Source organism: Cervus canadensis, chromosome 28, assembly GCF_019320065.1.
Source record: "Cervus canadensis isolate Bull #8, Minnesota chromosome 28, ASM1932006v1, whole genome shotgun sequence".
NCBI classification, from domain to species: domain Eukaryota; kingdom Metazoa; phylum Chordata; class Mammalia; order Artiodactyla; family Cervidae; genus Cervus; species Cervus canadensis.
Genome location: NC_057413.1, coordinates 44,070,331 through 44,082,570, shown reverse-complemented (window position 1 = coordinate 44,082,570; position 12,240 = coordinate 44,070,331). Strand labels below are relative to the sequence as shown.

At 40.5% G+C, this 12,240-nt stretch overlaps 1 protein-coding gene across 2 annotated transcripts in view; it reads right to left on the bottom strand.

Moving 5' to 3' along the window:
* Positions 1–12,240, bottom strand: part of DNAH8 (dynein axonemal heavy chain 8) — a 322,922-nt gene that overhangs the window by 157,790 nt on the left and 152,892 nt on the right. For both annotated transcript variants that reach the window (XM_043450439.1, XM_043450440.1), the window contains 7 exons: positions 10,290–10,376; positions 10,094–10,201; positions 8,656–8,790; positions 6,915–7,076; positions 1,868–2,114; positions 1,496–1,737; positions 1,261–1,401 (listed from right to left, as the gene is read on the bottom strand). In XM_043450439.1, the coding sequence (XP_043306374.1) occupies positions 1,261–1,401; positions 1,496–1,737; positions 1,868–2,114; positions 6,915–7,076; positions 8,656–8,790; positions 10,094–10,201; positions 10,290–10,376 (1,122 nt within the window). The remainder of the gene's footprint in view (positions 1–1,260; positions 1,402–1,495; positions 1,738–1,867; positions 2,115–6,914; positions 7,077–8,655; positions 8,791–10,093; positions 10,202–10,289; positions 10,377–12,240) is intronic.

Here is a 12,240-nt window from a genome sequence, read left to right as displayed (position 1 = left end):
TCCGATGCTGTTCTCTCGAAACATCCCACCCTCGCCTTCTCCCACAGAGTCCAAAATTCTGTTCTGTATATCTGTGTCTCTTTTTCTGTTTTGCATATAGGGTTATTTATTTTTAATATGTTGCAAGGCTCAGCACTGTGGCCCGAGGGGCCAGCCACTTGCTTAGCAAATCAAGTGTTTCTGAAACACAGTCACTCTCGGGCATTGTGTCTGGCTGCTTCTGTATTGCAACAGTAGAGCTGAGGGGTTGGGGCGGAAAGCTGTGCAAAGCCTAGAACATTGACCATTTGCCCCTTCAAGAAAAAGTGTGTGAACTCCCACATGGCATCAGAAAAAAAAAAAGAAGTATAGTAAGACATCCTTTGTCTTTGAAAACAAAATCATTTCAATAATTTGTGAGCTTCGTGAATTATTTCTGAGCCACCCAGCCTCCCTGACTGATGACCCTTGCATGGACAGAGAATCAGGGCACTAGAATGGATAATGAGAGATCACCTACGGACTAGAATCAGGAGAGCCTTTGAAAAACCTCAGGGATAGGGTAGGCAGGGCGATGGGAGGGAGGTTCAGGATGGAGGGGACACATGTATACCTATGGCCAATTCATATTGCTGTATGACAAAAACCATCATCAAATTGTAAAGTAATTATCTTCCAATTAAATAAATCTTTTAAAAAACAAATATAAAAGAAACAGCAAAAAAAAAAAAAAAAGAGAGAGAGAGAGAAATTCACGATTAATTCTGTTTCTTCCAAAGACTTAAAAGAAAAGCTGAGTAGAGGGGGGAAAACAAAAGGTTACAAACTACTTGGAGAACTGTTTCAAGGTTTTCCCTATCCAATACATATGCTAAATTTGCAAAGCAGAGACTTCCACCCGAGTTTTCCTGCTTGCCACCAGCTCCTTGTTGCGCTTTCTGTCGAATTACCAGCTCAATTCATCTCGTCTGCTCTCATTTTTGGACACTCTTTCTGGGAAGGTTAGACTAAGCTTGATGGTGGGGAAGATAGTTCATTCCTCTTTCCCTGACAATACCGCCCTGGGAGGTGAAACTCATGAAGAGATGGCAGTAAGTGAATCAATAAGATCTTTAATAGGGATCCAAATTCTCAGACCCTTCACCACCACATCACAGAAAGATTTTAATGGACCCTGTGAATCTTCCATTTCAGATACCTCTAAACTGCAACTGAGTGTGTGTCTGGGAGGTGGGGGGAATTTCAAATCTTAAGTAATGAGTGTACAAAAAAATATCTTACTTGCACAATATAGTTGCACTCTAAGAGCTGCATTTTGGGGTTGAGGTTCAGTTTCATAAATGTATATGCATCCTCAAATATTTTATCATACAGAGTTAGGAATACAGAATTTTCCTGGGTAGTACGCTTCTTCAACCATGCCTACAGCAAAGAAACGGAATCTCTGTTTATAAGAGAACAAGACATGGAGAAAGCGAGACATGGAAAGACACTTCTGTAGGTCTCCAGTCTCCACCTGCAGTATTGGTCTCCAGCTGAGAGCAGAGCTACTGATGTACACCATGCCCATCCTAGAAACCGTGGCTGGAGAGGCGTTCTCGATATTGTGGACTTCAAACAAAAGCTTACAGCTTGGAGCCATGGGGATGCGATCTCCATTGGCCAGTGTGAGGGTTTTATTGTCATCCAAGACGGAATTTAAGTTCTCAATCCAAATGGCATCCACAGGGCCGTCTAAAACGAGGAAAATGTTTTCACCTGCCAATAATGAGAACAGAAAATCACTTTTCACCTGTGGATGATCAAAATGGAAAATTAAAACAAATACTGCATTGGGGATAAACTGGCAGGAAAAAAGAATGATCAGCAGAAAAGAGTTTGCGTGTACCTTTTTTAGCTTTTAATGTTTTTCTCCATAGAGTAGAAAAAATCCCATCTGTCCAGTCATTGGTCGCTGTGTCCAGTCGGCCAAACATCTGCGGGGCCGTAATAGCTTTGGGATTCATTCTCATCTCCCTGTGAGGCCTGCCGCACTCTGTCAGCGCCTTCATCAGGATTGTTATGACCATTGTCTTCCCAGACCCGCTGGGCCCCAGAGTCATCAGACCATGACGGACCAGAGATGTCTCATACAACTACACAATGAGATGATCAATCGAAAAATATAACTTAGGAGTCTCCTGCTCACATTCATAGAAGTCACGTGAAGAAATTTTAAAAGTTTTAAACAGGATCTTTAGATAGTAACTAGTTCACTACTTAAAAATGGAATATGACCCCCCCAAGAACTGTTTGTTTTATGGAAGGTGAGTAGCAAACACGCAACATGTTAAAAGTGAGAAAGTAATGACAATGTGGGACTTTAATTACATTTTGGAAGTAATCAATTCAGGATCTAGTTTCTGTGTCTCAAACTACTTGGTATGACAAACTCCTTGTCATTTCGGTTTGCTGATAACATAGAGATGGTTTATCCACAAACAGCTTTCTCTGTATCGCACGTGGTGATATCGCCCCCTAGTGGTGGGAAGCAGCGATACAAAGCATCTCTGCCAAGACCCAAGTTCAACATCAGCCTTCTGGTTGCCCAGAGGCACAGCTGGAGGTGAGTTTCCTGTGTAAGCGTGTGGTCACCAGGGAAACTTTTAATGGAGTAAGGAAGAAGGACAGGAACAGGGACAGGTCAATCATGGTGTGATTGAAGACAATATCCTGTAGAGGGGAGACTTAAGGCTGGCCCTCGGGGCACCTTTGTATCTGTTTCACCTGGAAGCAGGAGAACTTGACTTTTCGACTGCATCACCCATAAGTCCTTATTGAGTGTTTTGTTGTTGTTGTTGTTGTTTAATTTATTTGGCTGTGCCAGCTCTCAGTTGCAGCATGCAAGATCAAGTTCCCTAACCAGGATCAAACCCAGGCCCCCTGCATTGAGCGTGCAGAGTCTTAACCACTAGACCACCAGGGAACTCCCCACATCACCCATATGTCCTTAACTAAGGAAGGGTTGTTTGGGGGTAGGGGAGGACAAACTCCCATGCACTGTCTGCACTTTGCGCCTTCCAGAAAAAGTGGCACTGACCCTCCTGCAGAGAGTGGTGTATGTGGGACTGGAATCACAATTCTAGAAGTCGGGGAAGGAGTGCAAGGATGAGGTAAGAGAGATTCAAGGAGACATACAAAGAACATGGCAGTGTCTGTTACAAAATCCCCTCTACAGTTTTCTTAATAAAAATAAAAAGTCAAAGGACTCACAGCTGATCAGAGGTAAAATTTGAGTTACTCTCCTAAGTTTTAGATAGAAATGTATTAGCTCTGTAATCCATAGTTTAATAGCAACAGAGGTACTGGCCATATCATATTCAACAGTAATGTGTTTGACATTAAGTAACAACACAATCTTCTAGTCCCCCACCAACTGAGAGAACTAAGATTGCAGTGCTCAGTATACTGTATGCATTGTTGTTCAGCGGCTAAGTCATGTCCGACCCTTTGCGTCCTCATGAACTGCAGCACACCAGGCTTCTCTGTCCTTCACTATCTCCCTGGGTTTGCTCAAACTCATGTACACTGAGTCAGTGATGCCATCCAACCATCTCATCCTCTGTCACCCCCTTCTCCTCCTGCCCTCAATCTTACTCAGCATCAGGGTCTTTTAAAATGAATCAGCTCTTGCATCAGGTGGCCAAAGTATTGGAGCTACAGCATCAGTCCTTTCAATGAATATTCAGGGTTGATTTCCTTTAGGATTGACTGGTGTGATCTCCTTGCTATCCAAGAGACTCTCAAGAGTCTTCTCCAACACCACACGTCAGAAGCATCAGTTCTTCAGTGCTCAGTCTTCTTTATGGTCCAACTCTCACATCTTGTATGACTACTGGCAAAACCATAGCTTTGACTACACAGACCTTTTTCAGCAAAGTGATGTCTCTGCTTTTTAATGTGCTGTCTAGGTTTGTCATTGCTTTTCTTCCAAGGAGCAAGCATCTTCTAATTTCATGGCTGCAAGTCACTGTCCACAGTGATTTTGGAGCCCAAGAAAATAAAATCTGTCACTGTTTCCACTTTCTCCCCATCTATTTGCCATGAAGTGATAGGACCGGATGTGATGATCTTAGCTTTCTGAATGTTGAGTTTTCAGCCAGCTTTTTCACTCTCCACTTGCACCCTCATTAAGAGGCTCTTTTGTTCCTCTTCACTTTCTACCATTAGACAGGTGTCATCTGCATATCTGAGGTTGTTGATATTTCTCCTGGCAATCTTGATTCCAGCTTGTGCTTTATCCAGCCTGGCATTTCTCATGATGTATTCTGCACAGAAGTTAAACAAGCAGGGTGACAATACATAGCCTTGATGTACTCCTTTCCCAATTTTGAACCAGGCCATTATTCCATATCCAATTCTAACTCTTGCTTCTTGTCTTGTATATAGGTTTCTCAGGAGGAAGATAAGGTGGTCTGGTATTCCCATCTCTTTAGGAATTTTCCACAGTTTGTTGTGATTCATATAGTCAAAAGCGTTAGCGTGGTCAATGAAGCAGATTTTTTTTAATTCCCTTCCTTTTTCTATCATCTAGCGGATGTTGGCAATTTGACCTCTGGTTCCTCTACCTTTTCTAAATCCAGCTTGTACATCTGAAGTTCTCAGTTCACCTGTATGCATGTCACATGTAAAGTGAGGTTCTCCCAGAACTTTTTTTAAATGGAATGATTTCCATTATATAGATGATGAAAAATACTTTGATTTCTCCCCATATATTTTCTTTATAAGGTTTGAGTCTCTCTCATACACCTGCACTGCTTACAAGAGTAAGTTAAGAATCATTGCTTTTCAGGGGATGGCGGGGGGGAAAGAATCATTACTTTTCAAATGCGGTTTTTAACACTTCCCACAATTTCAGTGCCTTCATTTTCCAAGGCACTGGAAAATACTCCCAATGTGTCAAGCTCACAGGGATTTAATTCAGCAACTCTGCTACAGTTTCAGGGCTCTGCTTGATAAAATCACTGATAGGTTGTCCCAAGGATAAAATGTGATTGACAGAAACACACCAAGAGACACAGGCAAAGGATTTAGTTTATGTGTGAATATGTCCACACACAAAGCAGAAGCAAAGTAGCACCCCCAGATTCCTCAGGCACCATGCCCCACGAAGGCCCCCAGCTATGGCATTCCACTTCCCTGCAGTTTTTTTGTTTTTTTTTTTTGGTCACGCTGCAAGGCTCGTGGGATTCCAGTTCCCCAACCAAGAATGGAACCCAAGGTCCCTGCAGTGGAAACACAAGAGTCCCAACTACTGGACCACCAGGGAAGTCCCTCCCTGCATTTTCATAACCTGCTATCTCCTCCCAGCTATTCTCGAGATTCTGGTTACCACCTAACCTCATGGGGTATAAGTAACTTCAGTAAGTGCTTGGTTAGTGTGAGGCGGGATAAAACCATGCTAAAGTCCAAAAATAAACTCAAAATGGATTAAAGATCTAAATGTAAGACCAGAAACTATAAAACTCCTAGAGGAGAACATAGGCAAAACACTCTCCGACATAAATCACAGCAGGATCCTCTATGACCCACCTCCCAGAATATTGGAATTAAAAGCAAAAATAAACAAATGGGACCTAATTAAACTTAAAAGCTTTTGCACAACAAAGGAAACTATACTTAAGGTGAAAAAGACAGCCTTCAGAATGGGAGAAAATAATAGCAAACGAAGCAACAAAGGATTAATCTCAAAAATATACAAGCAACTCCTGCAGCTCAATTCCAGAAAAATAAATGACCCAATCAAAAAATGGGCCAAAGAACTAAACAGACATTTCTCCAAAGAAGACATACAGATGGCTAACAAACACATGAAAAGATGCTGAACATCACTCATTATCACAGAAATGCAAATCAAAACCACAATGAGGTACCATTACATGCCAGGCAGATTGGCTGCTATCCAAAAGTCTACAAGCAATAAATGCTGGAGAAGGTGTGGAGAAAAGGGAACCCTCTTACACTGTTGGTGGGAATGCAAACTAGTACAGCCACTATGGAGAACAGTGTGGAGATTTTTAAAAAACTGGAAATAGAACTGCCATATGACCCAGCAATCCCACTCCTGGGCATACACAGTGAGGAAATCAGATCTGAAAGAGACACATGCACCCCAATGTTCATCGCAGCACTGTTTATAACAGCCAGGACATGGAAGCAACCTAGATGCCCATCAGCAGACGAATGGATAAGGAAGCTGTGGTACATATACACCATGGAATATTACTCAGCCATTAAAAAGAATTCATTTGAATCAGTTCTAATGAGATGGATGAAACTGGAGCCCATCATACAGAGTGAAGTAAGCCAGAAAGATAAACGCCAATACAGTATACTAACGCATACATATGGAATTTTAAAAGATGGTAATGATAACCCTATATGCAAAACAGAAAAAGAGACACAGATGTATAGAACAGACTTTTGGACTCTGTGGGAGAAGGCGAGGGTGGGATGAGCTGAGAGAATAGCACTGAAACAGTATACTATCAAGGGTGAAACAGATCACCAGCCCAGGTTGGATGCATGAGACAAGTGCTCAGGGCTGGTGCACTTGGATGACCCAGAGGGATGGGATGGGGAGGAAGGCGGGAGGGGGGATCGGGATGGGGAGCACATGTAAATCCAGGGCTGATTCATGTCAATGTATGGCAAAAACCACTACAATACTGTAAAGTACTTAGCCTCCGACTAATAAAAATAAATGGAAAAAATAAATAAATAAAGTCCCTAGGACCAACACCCCCCAGCTGAGGACTCTTCTTGCAATGATGTGCTTTCTTTAGTCTCAACCTTAACATGAAGCAAGATTAATAACACTAGTTCTTCTCTCCAAATGACAACCTTTAACAACACTTGTTGATCATCAAACTGATAATAGATGAAAAATATTTTACCTGCACAAGTTTGAGATTCCAGGGTGGATGGTTAATCAAACCTTCAAGCTGAACCTGGTTGGCGACTGCAGCTTGCAGTTCCACGTAACTATTACTATCTAGTTGTAATCCTGGAAACAGGTCATTGATTAAGCTGAGGAACAGGGGTTCATCTTCATCAATCTAAGGTGGCAAAGAATAAATTTACTCATTTAGGTCAAAAATGAAGCTCACAGCACTTATCATTTCATGCCCAAATAATCATATTATTCTCCTGGCCACACCTGTATGCTCTAGCACTTTCTCCCAAACACCACCACTGAGTCCACATTACCTACAGCATTGCACCCAAATTTCCCTGGCATTTACATTAAAAAGAATGAAATAACGCCATTTTCACAGCATGGATAGACCTAGAGATTGTCGTACTGAGTGAAGTGAGACCACAGAAGGGGAAATATCGTATGACATCCCTTATATGCAAATCTAAAAGGAAATGATAGGACTGAACTTATAAAACAGAAAGAGACTCGCAGACTTAGAGAATGAACTGAATGGTTGCCAGGGTGGGCGGAGGAGAGGATGGGGGGAAGGGATACTTAGAGTCTGGGATGGACACGTAGACACTGCTATATTTAAAATGGATACGCATTAACCTTAAAAACGTGTAAGTAATAGTGCCAATCCCAAGAGAACAGAGTATTAACATTCTACTTTAATTAGGAAAATATCTGTAATTTAACATCAGAAAGTCTTGTGGATTTTGGTTCCAGTTTCTCAACTGACTATGACAGTGGGTGAGTCCTAGAAACGTGACTCTCTCCTAAGGAGATCCATGTCCCCCAGGGTGGCTGTGAGACTCAAACAAGACAATATATGTGAAAAGATTCTGTAATAAAGTGAAGTATACAGATGTTAGCTGTTAGATTTGTAACTAGAATGCGCGCTCCTAAGATCCACTTCTTCCTCAACCACGTACTCCCAGGGCATGGACACCATACGCAGCACAAAGAAGCCCGTGAATAAAAGCCATATGAACCTGCCCATCAGCTAGCTCAAAACAACCCGGCTGTACCTGTGACAAGTGTGAAAGCAGAGAAATAATCACTATAATCTCCACAGCAAACCGGAGAAGGCAATGGCACCCCACTCCGGTACTCTTGCCTGGAAAATCCCATGGACGGAGGAGCCTGGTGGGCTGCAGTCCATGGGGTCGCTAAGAGTCGGACACGACTGAGAGACTTCACTTTCACTTTTCACTTTGATGCATTGCAAAAGGAAATGGCAACCCACTCCAGTACTCTGAAGTGACTTAGCAGCAGCAGCAGCAGCCACAGCAAACATTTAATGCACATTTAGAAAACAGAAATGGTGTTGAAGTTTTGGGAGAGACATAGTTAAAGCTAGTCACCTACAGACAAAGCGAAAAGCTTTGGTGGTTCCCTATGAATCCAGATTTTCATGTTTAGAATCTGTATTATGTTATGAATAATGGACTGACATTTGGGGGCTGTAGCCCACTAATGAAGCCTATTTTATGGCATTTGTAAGGATGCATTTCTGGCCCTTGTTGTCCATACAAAGCCATGGGTTTTTTTCTCGGGGGCGGGAGGAGGGTGCCTTCTTCCAGAAGTTCAGTCAGTGGTAACTTCACATACCCAACCCAACACACACCCATGTTAACAGCTCCATATAAGCCAACCCCCACTTGTCAGCGAGGTCAAAATCTTGAAAGAGAAATTAATCCAGAGGAGAAAGATACCAATTTAGAAAGGTTCATATCTCTAAGTCCTCTCATGACCGTGCTTAATTCACTATCTTCTGGTCTGGCTCTTTTTTGAGATCCGAGTGTCCTCAATACAGATAGAATATTTCTCAAACCAAAGTCGTAATGAACCTAGGATGAGAAAAGAAATACAAAGGATCATTCAGCTGAAAAATTCTAAGTGCAGACTCACTGTGTACATATAGTACTTACATACTATAGTTATGGAGTGGCTGAGTGGCAAAGTTCTGTTAGCTCACTTCTCCTGCCTTTCCTTCGACTGAAAAAAGATGACTTCACTGGAAAGATCAATCTGTGTGACAGTGTTCACACCTGATTTTCTGAGAACAATACACTCTGATAGTCTGAGGGGCAACCATTTAAAATGCATGACCATTACTCAGCCGTCAAAAAGAATTCATTTGAACCAGTCCTAATGAGATGGATGAAACTGGAGCCCCTTATACAGAGTGAAGTAAGCCAGAAAGATAAAGAACATTACAGCATACTAACACATATATATGGAATTTAGAAAGGTGATAACGATAACCCTATATGCAAAACAGAAAAAGAGACACAGAAATACAGAACAGACTTTTGAACTCTGTGGAAGAAGGTGAGGGTGGGATGTTTCAAAAGAACAGCATGTATACTATCTATGGTGAAACAGATCACCAGCCCAGGTGGGATGCACGAGACAAGTGCTCCGGCCTGGTGCACTGGGAAGACCCAGAGGAATCGGGTGGAGAGGGAGATGGGAGGGGTGATCGGGATGGGGAATAAGTGTAAATCTATGGCTGATTCATGTCAATGTATGACAAAACCCACTGAAATGTTGTGAAGTAATTAGCCTCCAACTAATAAAAAAATTAAAAAAAAAATAAAATGCATGACCAACAGGTTATACACCACGTGATTCACTTTATGTAACATGCTTGAAATAACACAATTACAGAGATGTAGAAAAGATTACGCCTATGAGGAGCTACAGAATTTGGGACAAAGGGAAGTGTGGCTATAAAGGGGTAGCAGGAGGGTACTTGGTGGGGATAAACAATTCTGTTTTCTATGACATAATTGGATAGAACTACATACACACACACAAGTGCATGAAAAACTGGTGACGTTTTAGGAATCTATGTTTATTGTCCATTGTCAATCTTCTGGTTGTGTTATTGTACTACAATTATGTCAACAGGATGAAGAGTACACAGGACGTCTCGTACATGTCTTTGCAACTTCCTGGGAATCTATAATTATTTCAACTTAGGAAAGTTTTTAAAATACATAATCAAAAGGTCAAGTTAACTATAAACATATCTTAGGAAACAGTCAAGGAATTTTTTTTAACTCCCTAATTAGTACTTATCAAGGCAAAATTGCAAAGTTAAAAAACAAGTTCTATAGTGAGGGGAAAATAGATGTACAAAGTTACCTGCTTAGTAAGTTGCTCTTCACAGAGTTTGTAAAGTACATAAAACTTCTGAGCCAAGATAACGTTTTCAAGAAAACCACAGCTTGCAAGTTTAACTCGCATAATGATCTGCAAATTAACACTGAGACTTTTCAGTTTTAGTGAAAAACAGGTAAAGAACATAAATTGCATTACGATTTTAAATCCTGATGCATACCTGTCTATCAGGAACCATCATAGCAACAGTTCTGAACTGAATTTTCAAGTTCTCTGGTAGTTCCTGGCGCCCAGCATACCCAGGGTTCTAAAAGTTAAAATTATTTAATTTTTAATTGTTGACATAACTTTCATTTCTTGAATACAAATTATCAATACATTTCAAATCTCTAATTCAGATTCTAAGAAGGTATTGAAAAACATTCGATTCATAAAATATCCCTCTTTTCACAAAAATGTATACTGGACCATCAATATTTATTAATGTCACATTACTCTCTCTCACAATTTCCATGTTCATTACACTAATAAAGTAACACACGTGTGCACACAGTGCACACACACACACCTTGTGTAGCAAAAAATAAGCATCTGTGTATCTGTTTGTTAAAGAAAATGAAATAAAACTGAATAAATACTGGGATAATTATGATCCAAAATATGTTACTGAAAGAAAAAGAAAATTTAGGATTTTATATTAATCAATTTATTGAGGCAACTTTTATTTCCTCTCTTCAAATTATTATTTTTTTGCCAGAAAGTATTTTTATCTTGGCTTTTTGAAGGACATTTGCATGGAGTATGTAATTACAGTTGCTAGGTTTGTCTTTTCTTTAATGTTTCCGTTTTGCTTTGTGAGTGTGTGTGCTTTGCTTTTAAACTGGAAGTTAACCGCTTTACAACACAAATTATTCTTTACAGTCAGAATTACAGAGTTCTGTGGCTGACAAATAGCCACAAACAGCTGACAAAGAGTTTAGTGAGGAAAACAAAGACGGGAGTGATGAGAAAACATGAAGAAGGACAAAAGTAGAGATGAGAAGGAAGCGAATAATAACAAAACACAGGGTAGACCAGACCCAAAAACCCCAAGCGATGAGGTTAGGGTGTTTGTTCAAAGACAAGCAAGGCAAAGAGGAAAGTGCATGAAGAAACCTTTAGTCCCTGATCATTTACTGGGCATTGTCAATAGGCCAGATAACTTGCTAGGCGCTGGGAATACAAAGATGGCTGGCTCCCTTTCATTACTCCTATTTTTCATCCTTAGTCACAGAACTTCAGTTGCAAGCTGGGTGCATCACCACCCAGATTTAAAACTACATTTCCCAGCCTGCCCTGCAGCTGGTGAGATTAAATTCTACCCTGTGAGTCGCAAAGGGACACAGTGTGTGAAATATCCTTGACGTCTGATTGGAGGGAATTGATTCAATCAATTGGCTGCAACAGAGATGCTTCTATAGCACCTTGGGCCATAAGGTGACCTTGAAATTGGAAACCAAGATGGTGTAGAAACCTCGAAGAATCTTAAAAGAATACATACTTAAGTCACTATTCTTCATATGTTAGTTATTCACAGCCTAATGCAATATCTAATTGATATTTCCAAAATTATTCTTAATCCAAGGAAATGTTAAGCTTCTTTTAAATTCTTCTAAGCCACACTATCACACGGAGTAAACTCCTTCATTCAATTTCATGAGTTATAACTGATCACTTTAGGATTGTTATTATTTACCTCTAACTTGCTTTACTGGTTGCTTACATTAAAGCTTATCAGAAACTTTTCTGAGCTTTTTTCCTATGATTTATCTTTATCCACTCAGGACACTTAAAACTCAGAGTACTTGTGTTATTTTGCAACTTAGAGATTTAACAGAATAGGGATCATTTAAAAGCATTAGGTAAAAGCAGTTCGACATTAACTTCACTTCAATTCATAGAAACTCCTCCATTCTATGCTTTTGGTGTTTTATCTTTACAACAGTATATCACAAAGCTCTGTCCCCAGTCACATGGTAACAATTTGTTATAGGACCCTGTTGAATTATTTTGAAAATTTTAAATCATTTCTATCATCCTTTATTAAGTGTCAGAGAATTGCCAAGTGTAGAGGTTAAGGAGTCAGGCTTTGATATTAAACAATAACATCTTTCTCTAACTGTGTGACGAGC